Raw genomic sequence first — 18,511 nt, forward strand, 5'->3', positions numbered from 1 at the left:
AGACAAGGATTTGGAAGACATGCAAGGAGAATTGCAAGAGACAGAAAAATAAAAGAGGAAAGGAAAAAGTTTAAGGCATAAGAAAGGCAAGAGGAAAGGGGGGCTGTGGAGGGATCTAGAAGAGAAGGAGGGAGGAAATGGAAGGCAAGTCCACCCCCCCACAAGCCCCCTCCCCGTGTCTCCCCCTCCCCCGACTCCAAGGAAGGAAATTAGGAGACCACCGCAGATAAGTTTGGGTCATTTCCACATGCTTTATTCCAGCAATCAAAATAATTAAAAACATCTCAAATTATTATACACATACAAAATAGGTACAGAGTCTCTTGCTTCCTCCCACCCCTAGGGGGAAAAACTGCTTTGTGCTTTGGAAAATTGTCTCTGAAACCCGGCGAGAGAGGACGCAGGACAGACTAGGAGCGAGAAGGTGAGGGTGGGGTGCAGCTGCAGGAGGAGAGGGTTTCAGAGGAGAGAGAGGTGGGGAGAGCAGAGGCCTGAGAAGCCAGAGGCAGTGGAGAGAGGGTGGAGAGCTGGAGCCTCGGCACCTGCCCCCCATGTTAAATAGCACCTTTAGAAAATTCACGAGTCCCCATCCACAAAAAAAAAAAAAAAAGAAAAATATCAAGGAGTAAAAATAGACTTTGAACAAAAAGGAACATTTGCTGGCCTGGGGGGGCATCTCAACTTTTATAGCACCAATGATTCCCTCCCCACCCCGCCCCGTCACAGAGATGTAGCACCTTTGATATAAAACGAGGCGGCTTCCAACCTGCCCCCATCCCCGCCCCCACGCAGTTGCCCCGGTGACACACAAAGACAAGAACGAGGTAGTCTTTCAGCAACACAATTACACAAGGAACAGAACAATCTCTCCCACCCAGCCCTGCAGCACGAGGGATTGACACGCTTTCCCCAAATCCGATGTTTCTGCTCTGTCATGGCCCTTCCTGACTCTCCTCCAAACCTGGTTGGGGACCGGTGGCTCCCGGGCATGGCTCCCTCAAAAAACGAAGAGGGATATGTTGCAGGGGCCGTGGGGATGCCAGATGACAAAGCTTCTTTGGCAGTCTGAGAACTCCAGGTCCCCCCAGGGTTTGGGGGTGCTGGGTGGGCTGGGGGTGGAGCCACTGGGGTGTTTCGGCATTGCCTTTGGTTGATGGGCAGACAATGCATTATTTACTGTGTCTTTCGGGGAGACTTAGATTTGGGGAGCAGTAGCGGGGAGGCCCCAAGGTGGGGTGGAGAAAGGAGCAGAAAGGGCAGCGTTGGGGGATCATAAAGCCCAACGGGCAGAAAAGGACTTACCCCCTTGTGGGTCTTCAAGCAAGTGGACCAAGCTTCCTTTTTTAAAAAGTTATTTATTTATTCTTTTTTTTTTTTTTGGTAAGGTTGAATGCACTTTTGGTTTTTGGTCATGTTCAGTTGGTCAAAGATAAAAACTAAGTTTGAGAGATGAATGCAAAGGAAAAAAATATTTTCCAAAGTCCATGTGAAATTGTCTCCCATTTTTTGGCTTTTTGGGGGGTTCAGTTTGGGTTGTTTGTCTGTTTCCGGGGAGGGGGGAAAGTGGGTTGGGTGGGAGGGAGCCAGGTTGGGGTGGAGGGAGTTTACAGGAAGCAGACAGGGCCAACGTCGACTCCGAATTCCTGGTCTGGGGCGCCAACGTCCAAGGGGGCCACATCGATGATGGGCAAGCGGGAGGTCTTGGTGGTTTTGTATTCGATCACTGTCTTGCCCCAGGCTCCGGTGTGACTCTGGGGTGAGGTGGAGGCAAGGGGAGGGGGGCGTTATCAGGTGGCAGCAACAGAGAGAGGGTACTGCCCAAAGAGCCAGAGCCCAGAGAGGGGTCCCTGCCTGGGGCCTCGGGGGACTCACCGTGCAGCCGTCGACGGTGACACTGTAGGTGAAGCGGCTGTTGCCCTCGGCCCGGATCTCGATCTCGTTGGAGCCCTGGAGGAGCAGGGCCTTCTTGAGGTTGCCGGTCTGCTGGTCCATGTAGGCCACGCTGTTCTTGCAGTGGTAGGTGATGTTCTGGGAGGCCTCGGTGGACATCAGGCGCAAGAAGGTCAGCTGGATGGCCACATCGGCAGGGTCGGAGTCCTTGCCACCGTACTCGAACTGCGGGGGAGGGGCAGAGTGAGGAATTGACGGCCATGCGGGAGCCTCCAGTCCTGGCCTCCCTGCCTGGGCTCCCCTGAGAGCAGCCCAGTGAACTCCTACATCAAGAAGGGACATCGTGTGCCCACAGCACCCTATGTCTGAGCCAGTGTCAAAGACCCAGGACCCCTGCCCCCAGCTCAGCTCCATCTATCACACTTAGCAGAGCCGGAGTCCCCTCCAGGCTTTCATGCCCCTTCCTGGCACTGAGCTAGCCTACCTCCTGACAGTGGCTCTAGGGTCCCGCTCACGCACCTGGAATCCACCGTTCATGCTCTCGCCAAACCAGACGTGCTTCTTGTCCTTGGGGTTCTTGCTGATGTACCAGTTCTTCTGGGCCACGTTGGGATGAGTGGGGTACACACAGGTCTCACCAGTCTCCATGTTGCAGAAGACCTTGATGGCGTCCAGGTTGCAGCCTTGGTTGGGGTCAATCCAGTACTCTCCTGCGGTGGGGCGGGCAAGGTGGAGTCAGTGGGGGCAGGCAGCCAGCACCACACGGGAGGTGGGGCGTGTGTGGACATGGGAGCCGGGCATCGGGATCCTGGCATGGCAGGAGGAGGAGGAAGGGGCAGCCAGGGCAGGCCCTCACCGCTCTTCCAGTCGGAGTGGCACATCTTGAGGTCACGGCAGGTGCGGGCGGGGTTCTTGCGGCTGCCCTCGGGGCTCCGGATGTTCTCGATCTGCTGGCTCAGGCTCTTGAGGGTGGTGTCCACCTCGAGATCACGGTCACGCACCACATTGGCATCGTCAGCCCGGTAGTAGCGGCCAGAATCAGCCTTCTCTTGAGGTGGCTGGGGCAGGAAGCTGAAGTCATAACCGCCGCTGGGAGGACCAGGGGGACCAGGGGGCCCAGGAGGGCCGGGGGGACCCTGCACAGAGGAGGAGGAGAGTGGAGATTACCGGCGTCTGAGAGCTCTGGGACTGCAGGGCTGTGCGGCGGAGGGCCTAAGGGGCTACGTACAACAGGACCAGCATCACCAGTGCGACCGCGAGGACCAGGGGGCCCGATGGGGCCGGGGAGACCGTTGAGTCCATCTTTGCCAGCAGCACCAGCAGAGCCAGGGGGACCCTGGAGGGGGAAACTGGTTAGAGGAAGCCCACCAGCAAGCCTGAGGCAACCCCAGCTCTGGCGGGGAAGCCCACCACCCTCCCTGCTGGCCCGGGCTCCGCAGCCTCAGGGGTGGCATTGATCATTCCCGGGGCTGGGCCAGCGAGCATTGTGTGGGAGAAAGGAGGAGGGTGTGGGGAGGCTGAGGCTGGATCAGACTGTTTGTTCAGGATTCTTCTTCCCTTTGCCCGTGCCCTGTCCAGAGAGGCAAGGGGTGCCTGGGTCCCAGGCAAAGGGCCCAGGGGCGAGCCTGGGTTTGGGGCCCAGGAAGAAGAGATCAGTTGAAGGTATGACGTACTCGGGGACCGGCAGGACCAGAAGCTCCAGAGGGACCTTGTTCACCAGGAGAGCCCTGAAGGACAGAGACAAAGGCAGTTCAGGCCCAGTGTGGGTCAAATGCAGCCAGGGGCTGGCTGGGGAGGCGAGGGGCAGCCCGTGCCCCTCATTATCCTGGAAATCTGGCCATGAGGTGTCCTTAGATTGACACCCCCCCACACTCCCTCTCTGTGCACCCCTCGCACTCTCAGAAGAGACTTGGAAATGCCCGTAAATCTTTAGAACCCAGTCCCCACTAGGGAGGAGTCAGAATGACTCTCCGGAGGGGGAAACTGAGACAAAGGGTCCCTCCACCATCACACACACAGCACAGGGACTGGAGAGGGGCTGAGCATACTCACAGGAGGACCAGGGGGACCCTGGAGGCCAGAGAAGCCACGGTGACCCTTTATGCCTCTTTCGCCCTGTTCGCCTGTCTCACCCTTGTCACCACGGGGGCCTTGGGGTCCCTAGGAGAGACGAGGGGACAGGCTGTCAGGTGGACGTTCTGCCAGCACCGAGCAGGACACTGTCCACATTGGCACAAGGGATGTGAAGGCAGGGGAGACACAGCAGGGCACTTACAGCAGGGCCACGGGCACCAGCGGGGCCAACAGGACCAGCAGGACCGGCAGGACCCTGGGGAGAGCAGGGAGAGTGTTAGGGGCTGGCCAGGGGAGACCGAGGCTGGGGTCCGGCACGGCTTGAGCTGTGGGATAGGATCGGCTGGGCCCTCTCTCCCCACATCCTTCCCACTGCAGCATCTCTCCTGACCCCCGGTAACCTCCCCGGAGCTGGGCCAACTCTACTCCTCGGGGAAGATGGGGTGCTGTCTGGGAGGGGGACCTCGAGGCTGAGCTATAGCTCAGTTTTCTCGGGGAGGCTGAGGGCCTGGCCATCTTGCAAGACATCCCTGCTTCCCCGGCCTGGGGGAAGACAGACGTCCATCCCTGGGCCACTAGGCCTGCCCAGAAACAGGGAGCCGAGTCCAGCTACTTACAGTCTCACCACGATCGCCGCTCTTGCCAGCAGGGCCGACAGGGCCGGGGGCACCAGGAGCGCCAGGAGCGCCGGGGGGTCCAGAGGGGCCTGTCTCACCACGGTCACCCTGGGACGGGAGAGCAGGAGATGCGGGTCAGCCCTGGCCAAAGGGCTGGCGGGTAGGGAAGCGGTGGGCGGGGCTGTGGCCCCTGGCGTGGCCTTTTACCTTGGGGCCAGGAGCTCCGTCTCTTCCGGGGGAGCCTTCGGCACCAGGAGCTCCCTGCGTGGAGAGGAGAGGGGAGAGTCAGCAGGGGAGGGAGGCTCAGGCCAAAGCCAAAATGGCCCTGCCGAGGGCACTGGCACGGGGGCTGGGGACTGCTCACCTCACGTCCAGATTCACCAGGGGGTCCAGCCAATCCAGGGGGGCCCATGGGACCAGGGGGACCACGTTCGCCACTTGCTCCAGAAGGACCTTGTTTGCCGGGTTCACCCTAAGGAAGAAGAAAGTGTCAGGCCAGGGATAGGGTGAGGGAGGGCCCTAGAGCCGCCCCAGATCATCTCTACTGAATCTGTCCTCGTTGGCACCGCCCCCCACCCCGTGCCCTCCAAGTCCTGTGATGGTTTTGCTTGGGGTCCCCAAAGGTGAGCGGGGCACTCACAGAGGGGCCAGGAAGACCAGGGAAGCCTCTTTCTCCTCTCTGACCAGGCAGGCCGACCACACCACGCTGCCCGGCAATACCCTGAGGTCCGGGAGTACCAGGAGCGCCCTGTAGGAGGAAGAGGTGGGGTGAGGTGACCTACGGCAGCACAGGGACAATCCCCAGCTCAGGACGCCTCCGAAGCTGCAGAGATCTGAGCTGGCACTTACAGCAGGCCCGTCAGCACCAGGGGAGCCTTTCTCGCCAGCGGGGCCAGGAGGACCAGGGGGACCAACTTCACCAGGACGTCCAGCGGGGCCAGTCTCACCACGGGGACCTTTGGAGCCTTCTTTGCCAGAAGGGCCAGGAGGGCCGGGGGGTCCAGCATTTCCCTGGATGGCGAGAAGAGGGGATGTCGGATTCCAGTGGGTTCTAGAGCATCACCAAGGCCTCAGTTGGGTCCACTGTCTCCCTGACAGCCTGGGCCCACCGCCCCCGAAACAGAGCAGTGGCCTCCACCACAGATACTTACAGAGGGGCCGGGGGGACCAACACGGCCAGCAGCACCAGGGAAACCAGTAGCACCCTAGCAGAGGAGAGCACAGGGGCAGTCAGAGGGAGGACAGCCAACTCACCTGACCCAGCTGCCCTCACCATGGACGCCGGCTGGGGACAGACTCAGCAGAGAGGCGGGTGATACTCACAGGGGGACCAGCGCTGCCACGAGCACCTTTGGGTCCAGGAGCACCAACATTACCCTGGAGGAGAGCACAGAGGCGTCAGGCCTGGACTGGTCCTGGGTCTCAGCCTGCAGCATCTCGGGGCCCAGGCAATGAGCTACTCACAATGGGGCCAGGGGGTCCAGCGGGTCCAGCAGGGCCAGGGGGACCGGCGTCGCCTTTAGCACCAGCATCACCAGGCTCGCCTTTAGCACCAGGCTGGCCGTCAGCACCCTGGGAGCGGAGGGAGGCGGTGAGTGAGGGAGGGAGGCCGGCGGCTCCATGGGCTGGGGGAGGTTCCACAGACTGGAGGCCGGAAGATGGGAAACAACCCCTCCCCACCCTCTCCCCTGACTCAGGCTGACGCCTCTGTCCTCATTCAGGTCCTCAAGGTCCCAGGTCCCAAGTGGTGATGGAAGACGAAGGGGGTCTTGGTACTCACAGGGGGTCCAGCGAAGCCAGCAGGGCCGGGGGGACCAGGCTCACCACGGTCTCCCTAGAAGCAAAGGAGGCAAATGGAGAGATGCCGTGACATGGAGGAAGGTGGGATGGGTGGAGTAGAGGAGCCGGGGGTGGGACAGAGTCAGGGCCAGAGGTCAAGAGGAAGGGAGAGAAGGGCCAAGTGTGGGGTCTTAACTGGGTTTTCTGTACTTACGGGGGCGCCACGAGCTCCAGTGGGACCAGCAGGGCCACTGGGACCAGTTTCACCCTAAGAGGGAGGGATGAGAGACTCAAGGTCAGGGGTGTGATCTGAGTACTCCTGGCAGGTGACCCCAGGAGAGCCTCCCCTCCCTCCTGGTCCCTCCAGCTTCCTGGGTTGCTAGCTTGGTTTGGCCGGACCTCCCCCACCCCAGCCATGCCCAGGCTTGCTGGGGAAGCTGTGTGTTAAGGAAGAAGATGGGAGGCAGCCACCTCACCTTGTCACCAGGGGCACCAGCAGGGCCAGGAGGACCGATGGGGCCAGTCAGACCACGGACGCCATCTTTGCCAGGAGAACCGTCAGCACCTTTGGGACCAGCATCGCCCTAAAGACATGGGAAAGACTAAGACTTCCAGTGTGGGGCGAGGAGGTGACCTATGGTGTTTTGCTTGTGTCTGGGACCCCCTGAGAGGCCCTCCCCAGTTCTGCCGTGCTGCCACCTGTGCCAAGGGATCAAGGTCCTTTTCCCCTGAAAGGATTCTGGGGATTGTAGGTTAGAAGGCCCCTGACTTGTGTAGCAGGATGAACAGGGAGCCTCACCAAGGAGACGTCCCCACCTCTCATCGCCATGGTAACTCATGGGGAGAGAGGTCCTGGATGGAAGGTAGAGGATTCATCAGCACAGAGGCCAGAGGGAAAAAGAGCGGATTCAGAAGAGGGAAAGATCCAGAGAGAAGGAGAGATGCTGAGGGATCTAGAGCTGGGAGAGAAACGGGAGCACGAAGGGCTCAGGGGAGTGGGAGGCTGAACTTACTCTGTCACCCTTGGGGCCGGGAAGACCAGCTGCACCACGTTCACCAGGCATTCCCTGAAGGCCAGGGGCGCCCTGGCTACCAGGGGCTCCAGGGGCACCGGCATCACCCTATGTGACAACAAAGAAGACTGGAGTGAGGCCTGGGGTCCCCGGAGTGGGTCACAGCCCCAAGCCCCCTCTTGCAGGCTTGGTTCCGAGGCCAAAGACAGGCACCAGCTGGGAGGAAAGACCCATAGTCCAGACTTGAGGCTGCACGTTGGCCCCCACCCTGGTCTTGCCTCCCACCCTCCCGCATCTCCATGGCTTTGGTCACAGCCAGCCATCCCCTGCCGCAGGAAGGCTGAGACCTGGTCCCCAGGCTGCTTGCTGCAGCCCCTGTCGTGCTGGCCTCACCTTAGCACCATCGTTGCCAGGAGCACCATTGGCCCCGCGGGGACCAGCAGGACCAGGGGGACCCTGCACACCACGCTCGCCGGGGAAACCTCTCTCTCCCTAGAAGGGAAGGACAGCGCATGTGACAGCTGCTCCAGAGACAGGGCCAAGCACAAGGCATCTTGTGGGAACAGTGAGAGAGGTTCTACTTACTCTTGCTCCAGAGGGGCCGGGGGCACCAAGGTCTCCAGGAACACCCTGAGGGACAGGGAGGAACAGGCGGTGAGCAAACTACCTGGGGCTACCCCACTAAAAAGAACTCCTGTTCCTCCTCCTGAGGCATGGCCCTCGGGGACCGTGATTAGAAAGGGGTGCTCTCTCAGCAGCGAACGGGATTATCCTGCACAGCCCTGTATTCCTCCTTGGGGCGTGTCAAAGGCCTCCCCTCTCCCCAACCTTCGTACCAAGAGTTACGATCAGAAGGGCTGAGAGAAGTCACAGAGTATTCCAGCAGCTCTGGAAAGAAGTCACCTGGACTAGAGCCATGCAGCACCCTGCTTCCCTCTGTATAGCTCCCTTCAGGAAGTTCTTCCTGGTGTCTAACCTTGATCCCTCTAGTTGATGGTTGTCTGATTAGCTAGGAGCAGGAGCCTGTCCCTCTGTGTGTCCTGCATCCTCAACCCTTCTGGGTGGTGGCTACCTCTTACCTGTTCGCCAGGTTTGCCTGCTTCACCAGGAGGACCAGCGGGGCCAGGGAGACCCTGCAGATGGGAAACGGGGAGGAAAGAGGGAGGGTTTAGGATCTGGAAGGGAACAAAGAGGTGTTTCTGCGCCTCCACCCTCCCCCAGCACCCTGACAGCCATGAGACCTCACCTGGAAGCCGGGGGAGCCGGCAGGGCCTTGTTCACCTCTCTCTCCAGCGGGACCCTGTGTGGAGACAATGCCGTGGTCACAGCAAGGCCGACCAGAGGAGGGACAGGGGGTGTCTGCCCATCAGGGATACTTACAGCAGGGCCGGGGGGTCCCTGAGCTCCAGCTTCTCCGTCTTTGCCAGCAGGACCCTGTGGGGGAGAGTAAGGAAGAGCTCAGGGGGGAGGCCCAGCGCAGCTGGAGGAAGGGCAGGTGGCAGGGCAGGTGGCAGGGCAGATGTCGGGACTGGGGACAAAGCAAACTGCAAGGTGGCTCCTGGTGCTCTGCTGAGGGGCTGTGGCCTCTTGCATCCCTCCTGTGTGGAGGGGAATATGTCAGGGGCAGGGGCAGGAAGGGGACAGGGACCAAAAGGAGATACTTACAACAGCGCCAGGGGGTCCGGGAACACCTCGCTCTCCAGCCTTGCCGGGCTCTCCCTGCGGAGGAAAGCTTAGGCTTCAGGGAGCCGAAGTGAGACGCTGGGGCCTCCTGGGTCCCTCCTGTTTACTTTAAGTGGAATTTTTTAGGGGCTTTGTTTTCCAAAGAGTCTGCAGGCCCCTGGGGACACTTTTGCTGGCTTTTCTTGCTTGCTCCCTTAGCCTGTCCCTGAGCCCTCTTCTCCTAAGACACCCCTTCAGGCTCCTTCTCCCATCAGCCTCTCCCTATCCTTCTCCCTGCCACGTGCCTGCTGTGACCTGCACCGCAATGGACTCTCACCTCCTCTGGTCTCTCCTGCGGAACCTCAGAGAATCCCCCAAGATTCGGGGGTGACTACCAAATGAAAGGCCCATCCGATCCCCATGTGTGGGGGGAGGGCCACCAACAATACTCATCCCCAGGGACAGGGCAATGACCGTGGAGCCTGGAGAAGTCTCCATTTTGCGGATAGGGAGACTGAGACCCAGAAAGGGACAGTAAGTCACCGAGCCCAGAGCCCAGGACTCCCGCCTCCCAGCCGGGTCCGTCCCGGCTCTGCGTCGCTGCTCACTGACTACTCACAGCAGCACCTTTGGGTCCAGGGAATCCCATCACACCAGCCTGACCACGGGCACCAGGGGGGCCTGGGGGTCCGGGGCGACCATCTTGACCAGCGGGACCCTGCGGACGGGAGACACGAAGGCGGTGGTGAGGACAGAGGGAAGGCAGACAGGAGGGCGGGAGGGGGCGCAGCGGCAGTGATACTTACAGGGGGGCCGGTTTTGCCATCGGGACCAGGGCTGCCAGGGCTCCCAGTCAGACCCTAGGGGGGAAGCAGGGAGGTGTGAGTCGGGTGGGGGAGGAGGCTGAGGGAGGAGCGGGGAGGACTCCAGAGGGCAGATTCCTGGGCCTGTTCCAGAACACTTCATCCCAGACCCCACGCTGGACGGTCAGGGGCCTGGCTGAGCCGGGCCAAAGGGCTGGGGTCTCACCTTGGCGCCGGGCAGGCCAGCTTCACCGGGGCGGCCAGCTTCACCAGGGGAACCTTTGGGGCCAGCGGGGCCAGGAGAACCACGTTCGCCAGCGGGACCCTGGTTGGGGGGAAGTCACGGGAACAATTAGGGTCTCGAGTCTGGCCCTTTCCCATGGGCCAACCTCTTCTTTCTTCTGGGGAGAGGGGCAGCTGGTTGAGGCAGGCTTCGAGGGGCCTTAGTAGGGGTGGGACAGTCCAGGTGAGGCCAAGTGCGAAGCAAGAGACACACACATCTGCGGCCACAGCCTGGAGCACTAATAACTAGGGCTGGGGGTGACTAGTCGGAAGAGGAAGGTGATGCCCAGGGAGCGGCAGGGTCAGCCTCCCAGCCTCAGAGAGACGTTACCTTTGGACCAGCAACACCATCTGCGCCAGGGAAACCGCGGCTACCAGGTCCACCCTGTGGGAGCAGAGGAGGCCAGTGAGCTCAGGGACACACTGGCGGCAGAGAAGGAGGGAGGGGTGGCCAGGGGGCACTTACACGCTCGCCAGGGGGTCCGGGCAGGCCAGTGGGGCCGGGTTCACCTCGGGCTCCACGCTTTCCTTCTTCGCCAGCAGGGCCGGGGGGTCCTTGAACACCAGCAGGGCCCTGGAGGGGGCAAAGGGGGCGGCCCGTGTTGAGGGCCCATCCTGGTGCCAGCCCCGGAGCCAGCCTGAGGCTGGGCCTCCAGTGTCAGGGGCTCCCCAGAAGACTAGGGGCTCCCATTCCTCCCTGGAGCTCCCTCAAGGGGCCCCCAGGGCAGGGCGGGCTGGGCTGTGGGGAGGGTGCCAGGGGGACTTACGGGCTCTCCCTTGGCACCAGCGTCTCCTTTGTTGCCGGGAGCACCAGGTTCACCCTGAAAGGGGGAGGAGACAAGTCTCGAGTTGGGGGGTGCTCAGTCAGCCTACATCTGCTCTCCAAATGAGGGCCACACTGGAGCCAGCGCACGGGGTGGCAGAAGGGAGAGGCTTGTACTTACGCTGTTACCCTTGGGTCCAGGAGGGCCGCTGGGGCCCTGGGGACCAGAGGGGCCTCGGGCACCAGGGAAGCCAGGAGCACCAGCAATACCAGGAGCGCCCTGTTGGGGGCAGAACAGACAGCTGAGCCCAGGAGCGGAGGGCAAGGAGCAGGTGGGGAACGGGCTCCAGGGCAGGACTGACACCTGGCAGGATACTTACATTGGCACCTTTAGCACCAGGCTGTCCATCAGCACCAGGGTTTCCCTGTGGCACAGAGAAAGGACAATGAGTGACAGGTAGGAACTCTGAGGTTGGTAAGTGGCACAGGGGACACTGAGAAGAGGACACTTACAGCAGGGCCAGCAGCACCAGCAGGGCCAGGGGGGCCGGGCTCACCACGCACACCCTGGGGACCTTCAGAGCCTCGGGCTCCTTGGGGACCAGCTTCACCCTGGATCAGAAGAAAGGATGTGTCAGAAGCCACCCCAGGGAACACAACCTTACCTCTGGATGGCGGGAGGAAGGGGACACAGCAGCAGGAGATCAAGAATCAGGACTCTAAGATCAGAGGACAAAGATGTTGGAGGATGGGCTTCTCTCTTGCCACTCTGGGTCCCTCCGGTTTAGGAAACAGGGAGATATCCGCCCTTTGGCCTGTGCGGGTCATGCCCAGAGAAGAGCGGAGTCTCACCTTAGCACCAACAGCACCGGGGAAGCCAGGAGGACCAGCAGGACCAGTGGGACCCTGTGAAAGAAATGGGGATATCAGCAAGAAGGAAGGTGCAGCTTCAAGTCACACCTGGGACAGAAGAAGTCCTGGGGTTCAGACCAAGATGGGACCCTCCCCATCCCCCATCAGCCCTGAGAGCTGACACTGAGTCCCCTCCCCACTCCCTGGCACTGAGGTCCAGGGGCCACACTCACAGGGGGGCCAGCAGCACCAGTAGCACCATCATTTCCACGAGCACCCTGCAGGAGAGAGGGGAAGCCTCCATTATGTCCACTGAGCACTAGCCAGTCCCCGCAGCTTCTGTGGAACCCCTTCTGGAGTCCAGGGATCCCCCAAAGAGCCAGAAGTACTTACAGCAGGGCCAGGGGCTCCAGGGCGACCTCTCTCACCAGGCAGACCACGGGGGCCCTGCCAATCAAACGAAGAGAAGTCAAATGAGAGGGGAGATAGCTCCTTCCCCCAGCCTCCATCTTGCCCCTGCCCCCTGCCCCCTCCCTTTCCTCTGGAACCGGGCACACTCACCATCTGACCAGGGGCTCCATTTTCACCAGGGCTGCCAGGCTCACCCTACAGAGCAGAGAAGAGAGTGAGGAATTCCTTCATGTGGGACAGGTGGAGGACCATGACGTTCAGACAGCCTCTTACCTTGGGACCAGCAGGACCAGCGTCTCCCTTGGCACCATCCAAACCACTGAAACCCTAAGATAGGAGGGAAGGACAAGGTGAGACCCTGCAGAGGGGGAGGACCACCTTGACATCCACCCAGACCTGAGAAAGAGCCTTGGGAGGTCACCACTGCCATCCCCCTGTCTCTGAGCTAGAGTGAACCCCACCGGCCCAAGATCTCACCCAATCCCTTTATGGGGACTTCTCTGCCATGGAGAGAAGTGCTTTTGGATGTCTTCTCTATATCCCTTGGGACTTCTATAGCTGCCACCCGCCAGGATGCATACAAGGATCCTTCAGGGAAGGGGCTGGAAAGGTGGGATGCCAGGGACTTTGGGATCTTAGATGACTCAAAGGGGACTTACTCTGTGTCCCTTCATTCCAGGAAGGCCAGCTGTTCCGGGCAATCCCCGAGCACCCTGGAGAGAAAAGGAAAGGAAAACAAGGAAGGCCCATTAGAATGTACCACTGTGGATCCAGCTCCCAGATGCAGGCCCAGTGCAGCGAAGCCCAGGGTCCAGCCGCATCCCCTGCTCACCTGAGGCCCAGGAGGCCCACGTTCACCAGGACGGCCGGGTTTTCCAGCTTCTCCCTGCAAGGAAGAGAAAAGGCCATGATGCCCACGGGCTCCAGGGCTGGAAAAAGTAGGGAAGGTCTCTGTCTTCTTGTGATTGCTGCACGTCAGGTTTACGGGCCCAGAATCTTATCTTTGAATCCAGAGCTCAGTTTAAATTTATTGTGAAACCTTTGTTTGGTGCAATCTGAGTCCCTTCAAGGGAATTTCTGTTGATTTCTGTCACCAGCATTTTAATCTCACCATCTGTTAGCCAGTACCCTGAGGGACCAGGTGGGGATTGCTTTAAGGTGGCTGGAGTAAGGGAAGGAACAGTGTCCCTGTTGGAGAGCTGGGGGAACACACCCCACTAAGGGTAATTGTCATTGTTCAAGAGCAGTCCCATGCATCAGGGAGAACTCGCCCTCCTGCCTTTGGGCATCACCCCCAAAGGTGGTGGGGGCACTGGAATGGCGATTACGTGACCTAACCATGGCAGCCATGGGGTCAGATGGCATCTTCTTGTTGGGGATACTTACATCATCTCCATTCTTGCCAGGGGGGCCAGGGGGACCACGGGGACCCATGGGACCCTAGAGAAGATAGGAAAGGTGGTTAGAATCTCCAGAATAAGGCAAAAACAAAGGGAAGGCTGGGATTGGAAGGAGGCGTTGAGGAAGACCCTGGGTTGGAGGGTCCTTCAGTAGGAGAAGCCATGTTTGTAGAGGGAGTATCTGTACAGAGAGTGCTTACTGAGGCTCCAGGCTCGCCAGGCTCACCAGGGGGACCTTGGAAGCCTTGGGGACCCTGGAGAACAAGGAGAGAGGTGTGGGGTTAGAAGGGAAGGCCATCCTTTTCCAATCTCACCAAGAGATCTCTGAGTACCTTCCCTTCCCTCATCCCAATCTTCCCCCCAAAAGACCAAAGCCCAAAGAGATACATGAAGACCTCCCAGATACTCACAGGTGCGCCAGGGGGGCCAGGGAGACCACGAGGACCAGAGGGACCCTAGAGAAGGAGAAGAAAAAGGGGCCATGGTGATTCCCTCTGCGGGAAAGCACAGCATGGTCTAGTCTTGTGACCTCCATTTGTGCCTGTTGGGACCACTCAGTTGTCCTGCATCCTCTCGGGACTCTGAGGTCCCAAAGGTGGTCTTTACCACCCAAGCCATCTATGCCAGCCCCATATGGCAATGCCTGCCTCCTCTGGATCCACATCTACTCCTCTTCCATCGCCCCCGCTCCCCCTGGTGGCTCACCATGGGGCCAGGCACGGAAATTCCAGTTGATTTCTCATCATAGCCGTAAGACATCTGGGGAGCAAAGTTCTAGAAAAAAACAAGAGAAATCAGGGTCAGGATAGGAATTTGAAAGGCAGAAGACATCACCGATAATGGAAAAAGCTGACATCATGTGCTTCCTGATGTGATGTACAATAACACTGGACGACAACACTGCTTGTAAAATAGTCCCACCAAAAATGCATAACCGAATCTAATCTAATCAGACAATCCCAAATTGAGGGACAGTCTACAAAACTGGCCTCTATAAAACAACTGGACTCTTCGGAAACTTGCAGCGTTGTGAAAAACAAAGAAAGTCTGAGGAATGTTCCGCCTTCATAGAAACTAAAGCGATGTTACAATTAGTTGCAATTCATTATCCTGGATGGGACCATGGGTCAGGGGAAAAAAATCTATAAAGGACATTATTGGGACACTGGTGAACTTTGAATATGGACTGTACATTAGCTAACAGTATTGGACCAATGTTAAATTTCCTAAATTCAATTACTGTGCTGTGGTCACTCAAGAGAATGCTCTTGTTCTTAGGAAAAACACACTGAAATATTTAGGAGCAAAGGGGCATGATCTCAGCAACTTACTCTTAAAAGGATCAGAAAAAAATAATGACGTGTATACATAAACAGAGGCTTAAAGCAAATGTGACAAACCGTGAAGGGTATATGAGAGTTCTTTGTACTACTCTTGCAACTTTTCTGTAAGTTTTAAATTGTGCAAAATGTTAAATTATGTCATCTGCCAAAAAGCAAAAACAAAACAGGGGAGAGAGGACACACAAGGCCTCCCATGGGTGTCCCGACCCTCCACTTACTCCTCCAAGTCCAGGGGGTCCGGGAGGTCCGGGGGGTCCGGGAGGTCCGGGAAGTCCAGGCTGTCCAGGGATGCCATCTCGGCCAGGGGGGCCTGCGGGTCCCTGCACAGGAGAGGGCGGGCCAGGGTGAGCGCTGGCCAGGAGCCACGCCCACCTGCAGCCCCTGACAGCAGAGAAAGTGCAAGGCTTACCCTTGGGCCTCGGGGGCCAGTGTCTCCCTTGGGTCCCTATGAGGTTGGGAGAGAAGAAACAAATAGAGGCTGAGTTAGAGAAGGGAGGACCGTAAGGAGTCACAGGACGGGTGGTAAAAGCCGAGGACAGAGAATTACCTCGACTCCTGTGGTTTCTTGGTCCGTAGGTGACTCTAGGGTGACAAGAGACGCGGGTCAGAGGCAGGGTTTGCTAACAAGACGCAGGGCGCAGGAGCGCCCCGACCTCCCCAACCCCAGCCCCGAAGCTGAGCTGTACCTGCGCCATCGGGGCAGACAGGACAGCACTCGCCTTCGGGGGGTTCAACGCCAGGGCAGTTCTTGGATTCGTCACAGATTACGTCATCGCACAACACTTTGCCGTCGTCGCAGACACAGATCCGGCAGGGCTCAGGTTTCCATACTTCCCGGTCATGGTACCTGAGGCCGTTCTGTACGCAGGTGACTGGTGGGACTAGGGCAAGTGGGGAAGGGGCGGGCTGTCAGCAGCGCTCGAGACCCCCGCCTCGGGGCTCCAGGGACCCCAACGCTACCTGTCCTTCCCCTCTGTCTAAGAGACACACTTAGATTTTCCACTTCCCTCCCCTCCCCCCTTTTCCCAAATCCTTAAAAGCTCGTCTGCTCCTCATCAGCTCTAGTGACAGCGCCGAGGCTCCCGGCCAGGGCGGCTATAACTCTTTCCAGTTCCCAGGAATTTAAACAAAAGCTTTAGGCCGAGGTTGCTTCCAACTCCAACCTCAGCCCATTGGCGCCGAAGCCAAGTGAAATAAAAAGCCGTGGGGGGGGGGGAGGGGGAGAAGAGGAGGGGCCCCATCGGGTCAGAGGCTCGTCGGGAGCGGTGGGAGGAGAGAAGGGCGGCCCAGATCTCAGTCCGCCCCCGTTCGCCGGGCAGGTGGGATGGCGTGGGCGGGGCTACGAGAATGGGCGGGGCTGACTGGAGTAGGGTCCCGCCCAAAGACTTGAAATGTACCTCGAAAGTAGGGCACGCCCTAACCTCCAGCACCCAGACGTCATAACAGCCTGCTCTCGGGGCCAGCCCCAGCCCTCCAAAGCCAACCAGTGCCTCTGGGTCACTTCTTAGCCAAAGAACCAAAAAGTCCGCAAATAGTGATGAAGTTAGTTAGCCACACCCACCGCACTAGCAGCTGCCCTCACGGCCACGAGGTGGCGGGCAACGCTAAGCGATGTGGACGGGGCGGGGCCAAGTTCACCGGACTTGTCATTTCTTTTAGAGGCAGGGGCTATCCCATCCCCGACTTTATTTCCCACATCTAGAGGTGGGGTCCACGCCTGGCGACAGCCAGGCCTACCCTCTCCAGCTCCCGCGCCAGGAAGCTCGGGACGGCGAGGCGCCCTGCTCAGTGCGGATCAGCAGGGGGCGCAAAGACCCCGCCCTGCCCGGTCCGCGCCAAAGTTCTCATCTCCAGCCCGCCCCCTCTCCGCGCCCCCTCCCCCTCAGACCAGCATCCCCGCGGCCCCGGGAACGCTGTCTCGCCTGCAGAGAGGGCAAACAATCTTTCCTTATGAATCATCCCACTGCCTTGCTGATCGCTTTTACAGCTTGAGCTCCAAATCCCCAGCTCGGCGCCCCCATCCCATCTTCGACGTACTTTCCCCCCCTCCCCGCGCCCCGATCCCCACTTTCCCTGTTGCGCGCTCGGGACTCTCCTGTAGCAACTCACGCAGAGCTCCATCTTCACCCCCGACTCCTGGGAGCGTTCATCTCCGCCCTTGCCCCAGGGTGAGCTCCCTGCTCTCCCAGGTCGCTAAGGAAGAGCCTTCGCCATCTCCCTTCCATCCCCGAGTCTCCGGAGCATCCAGAGTCTGTTTAAGCCGCAGCCCCGGGACCAAGCTCAGGGCGCGATACCAAGTAGCCCCGGACTCCCAGAAGTTTGGGACTTACTGTCTTCGTCTTGGCCCTGGACTTGGCCTTCCTCTGGGAAGACTTGGCCTTCCTCTTGGCCGTGCGTCAGGAGGGCGGTGGCCGCTAAGAGGAGCAGGAGCCGGAGGTCCACAAAGCTGAACATGTCTAGACCCTAGACATGTAGACTCTTTGCGGCTGGGGTGGGGGTTAGCGTCCGCTCATGCGTGGCCTCACACTCCGCGTGCCTCCTGCTCCGACCCCGAGGAGAAACTCCCGTCTGCTCCGACGACTGGCCAGGGCCCCTTTTATACCATCCCGGTGGAGGGCAGGGAGGAACCCTGCCCCTCGGAGAGGGGGAGCAGGCCGCCCGTCCCCCAGCCAATCAGAGCTGCCTGGCCCGGCCCCCAATTTGGGAGTTGGAACGGAGAAGGGAGGAGGAGGGAAGGGAAGGGAAGGGAATCCACCCCACATCGCCCCCCTTCGCAGCGCTGCCTCCCCAGCCCCCTCCCCAGCACAGCCTGGGCCAGAGGTACTGCCGCTGGGGTGCAGCTGGGTCCTCAGTATAGCGTGGGCTAAAGCGTGGGTAGGGGTGTCCCCTCTGCTTTCTCCCTGGGACCTCCAATCTGGAGGTGGAATTGAGGAGCTGCGTGGGGAGGCTTCCGAAGTTGCAAAGGTTGGGGGTGATTGGGAGAGGGTCCTCCAGGCCATGCTTCATTCACCCTCCTGACGTCCTTGGCAGGAGCTGAGGAACAGGTATAAAGAGGTCAGCTGGGGACCTCTCCCAAACGGGACAACCAGGGCATTTAAAAAATGTGCTTGTTTGGCAGTGTCTTCTGGTGTGGTTGGGGTATGGAGCTTAGGAATATTTGGGGAACAATTGAGAGATTTCTTTATAGACATTAAAGACTCAGATACTTAGGAGGAAGGGTGCTGGCAAGAGGGTTTTATTTTGAGGATGTCAATTCTGCCATATCTGAACTCCAGGAGAGACTCGAATGCCCCCCTCCAAACCCCAGGCCTGATTGAGATAGATGGCGGGGGAGTGGGGGGCCTGAGGCACAGGGTGAGAAACTTGACTAAGTGGTCTCCCCAGAAGGAAGCTTTGGTGGTGGGTGATGGGGCATCGGGGTGAGGAGGAGGATTGCTAGAGGCTCAGAGGTGTGGATTGGGGGTCCAATCCCCTACAGGCTCATTCCCCAAACTCTTCGACCCCAGAGTTGGGGAGTGAGTTTGTAGGGGTAGGTCTGTGATCGCTGGTGACTTAGGAAAAGGTTTTATGTCTGCCATGGCTGTGGCTAGGGGCTAGTTAGAGACCCTCCTACCCAACACAGT

General features: G+C 59.4%; 1 protein-coding gene across 1 annotated transcript; it reads right to left on the reverse strand.

Moving 5' to 3' along the window:
* Nucleotides 1-230: 230 nt before the first annotated feature.
* COL1A1 (collagen, type I, alpha 1) lies at nucleotides 231-17,468 on the reverse strand. The gene is made up of 51 exons (XM_012661358.1): nucleotides 17,219-17,468; nucleotides 15,575-15,769; nucleotides 15,436-15,470; nucleotides 15,298-15,333; nucleotides 15,107-15,208; nucleotides 14,251-14,319; nucleotides 13,956-14,000; nucleotides 13,746-13,799; nucleotides 13,532-13,585; nucleotides 12,978-13,031; nucleotides 12,805-12,858; nucleotides 12,419-12,472; nucleotides 12,296-12,340; nucleotides 12,128-12,181; nucleotides 11,968-12,012; nucleotides 11,735-11,788; nucleotides 11,396-11,494; nucleotides 11,263-11,307; nucleotides 11,064-11,162; nucleotides 10,887-10,940; nucleotides 10,586-10,693; nucleotides 10,451-10,504; nucleotides 10,064-10,162; nucleotides 9,841-9,894; nucleotides 9,654-9,752; nucleotides 9,038-9,091; nucleotides 8,753-8,806; nucleotides 8,619-8,672; nucleotides 8,452-8,505; nucleotides 7,958-8,002; nucleotides 7,766-7,864; nucleotides 7,373-7,480; nucleotides 6,836-6,943; nucleotides 6,574-6,627; nucleotides 6,361-6,414; nucleotides 6,045-6,152; nucleotides 5,904-5,957; nucleotides 5,732-5,785; nucleotides 5,430-5,591; nucleotides 5,221-5,328; nucleotides 4,945-5,052; nucleotides 4,788-4,841; nucleotides 4,581-4,688; nucleotides 4,166-4,219; nucleotides 3,943-4,050; nucleotides 3,564-3,617; nucleotides 3,119-3,226; nucleotides 2,747-3,026; nucleotides 2,410-2,600; nucleotides 1,873-2,115; nucleotides 231-1,751 (listed from the first exon to the last, which is right to left on the reverse strand). Exons 1-51 carry the CDS (start codon nucleotides 17,340-17,342, stop codon nucleotides 1,605-1,607), a joined length of 4,410 nt encoding a protein of 1,469 aa, XP_012516812.1. The 5' UTR covers nucleotides 17,343-17,468; the 3' UTR covers nucleotides 231-1,604.
* Nucleotides 17,469-18,511: the final 1,043 nt, after the last annotated feature.

Source organism: Propithecus coquereli, unplaced genomic scaffold (assembly GCF_000956105.1).
Source record: "Propithecus coquereli isolate 6110/MARCELLA unplaced genomic scaffold, Pcoq_1.0 Scaffold119, whole genome shotgun sequence".
Lineage (NCBI taxonomy): Eukaryota > Metazoa > Chordata > Mammalia > Primates > Indriidae > Propithecus > Propithecus coquereli.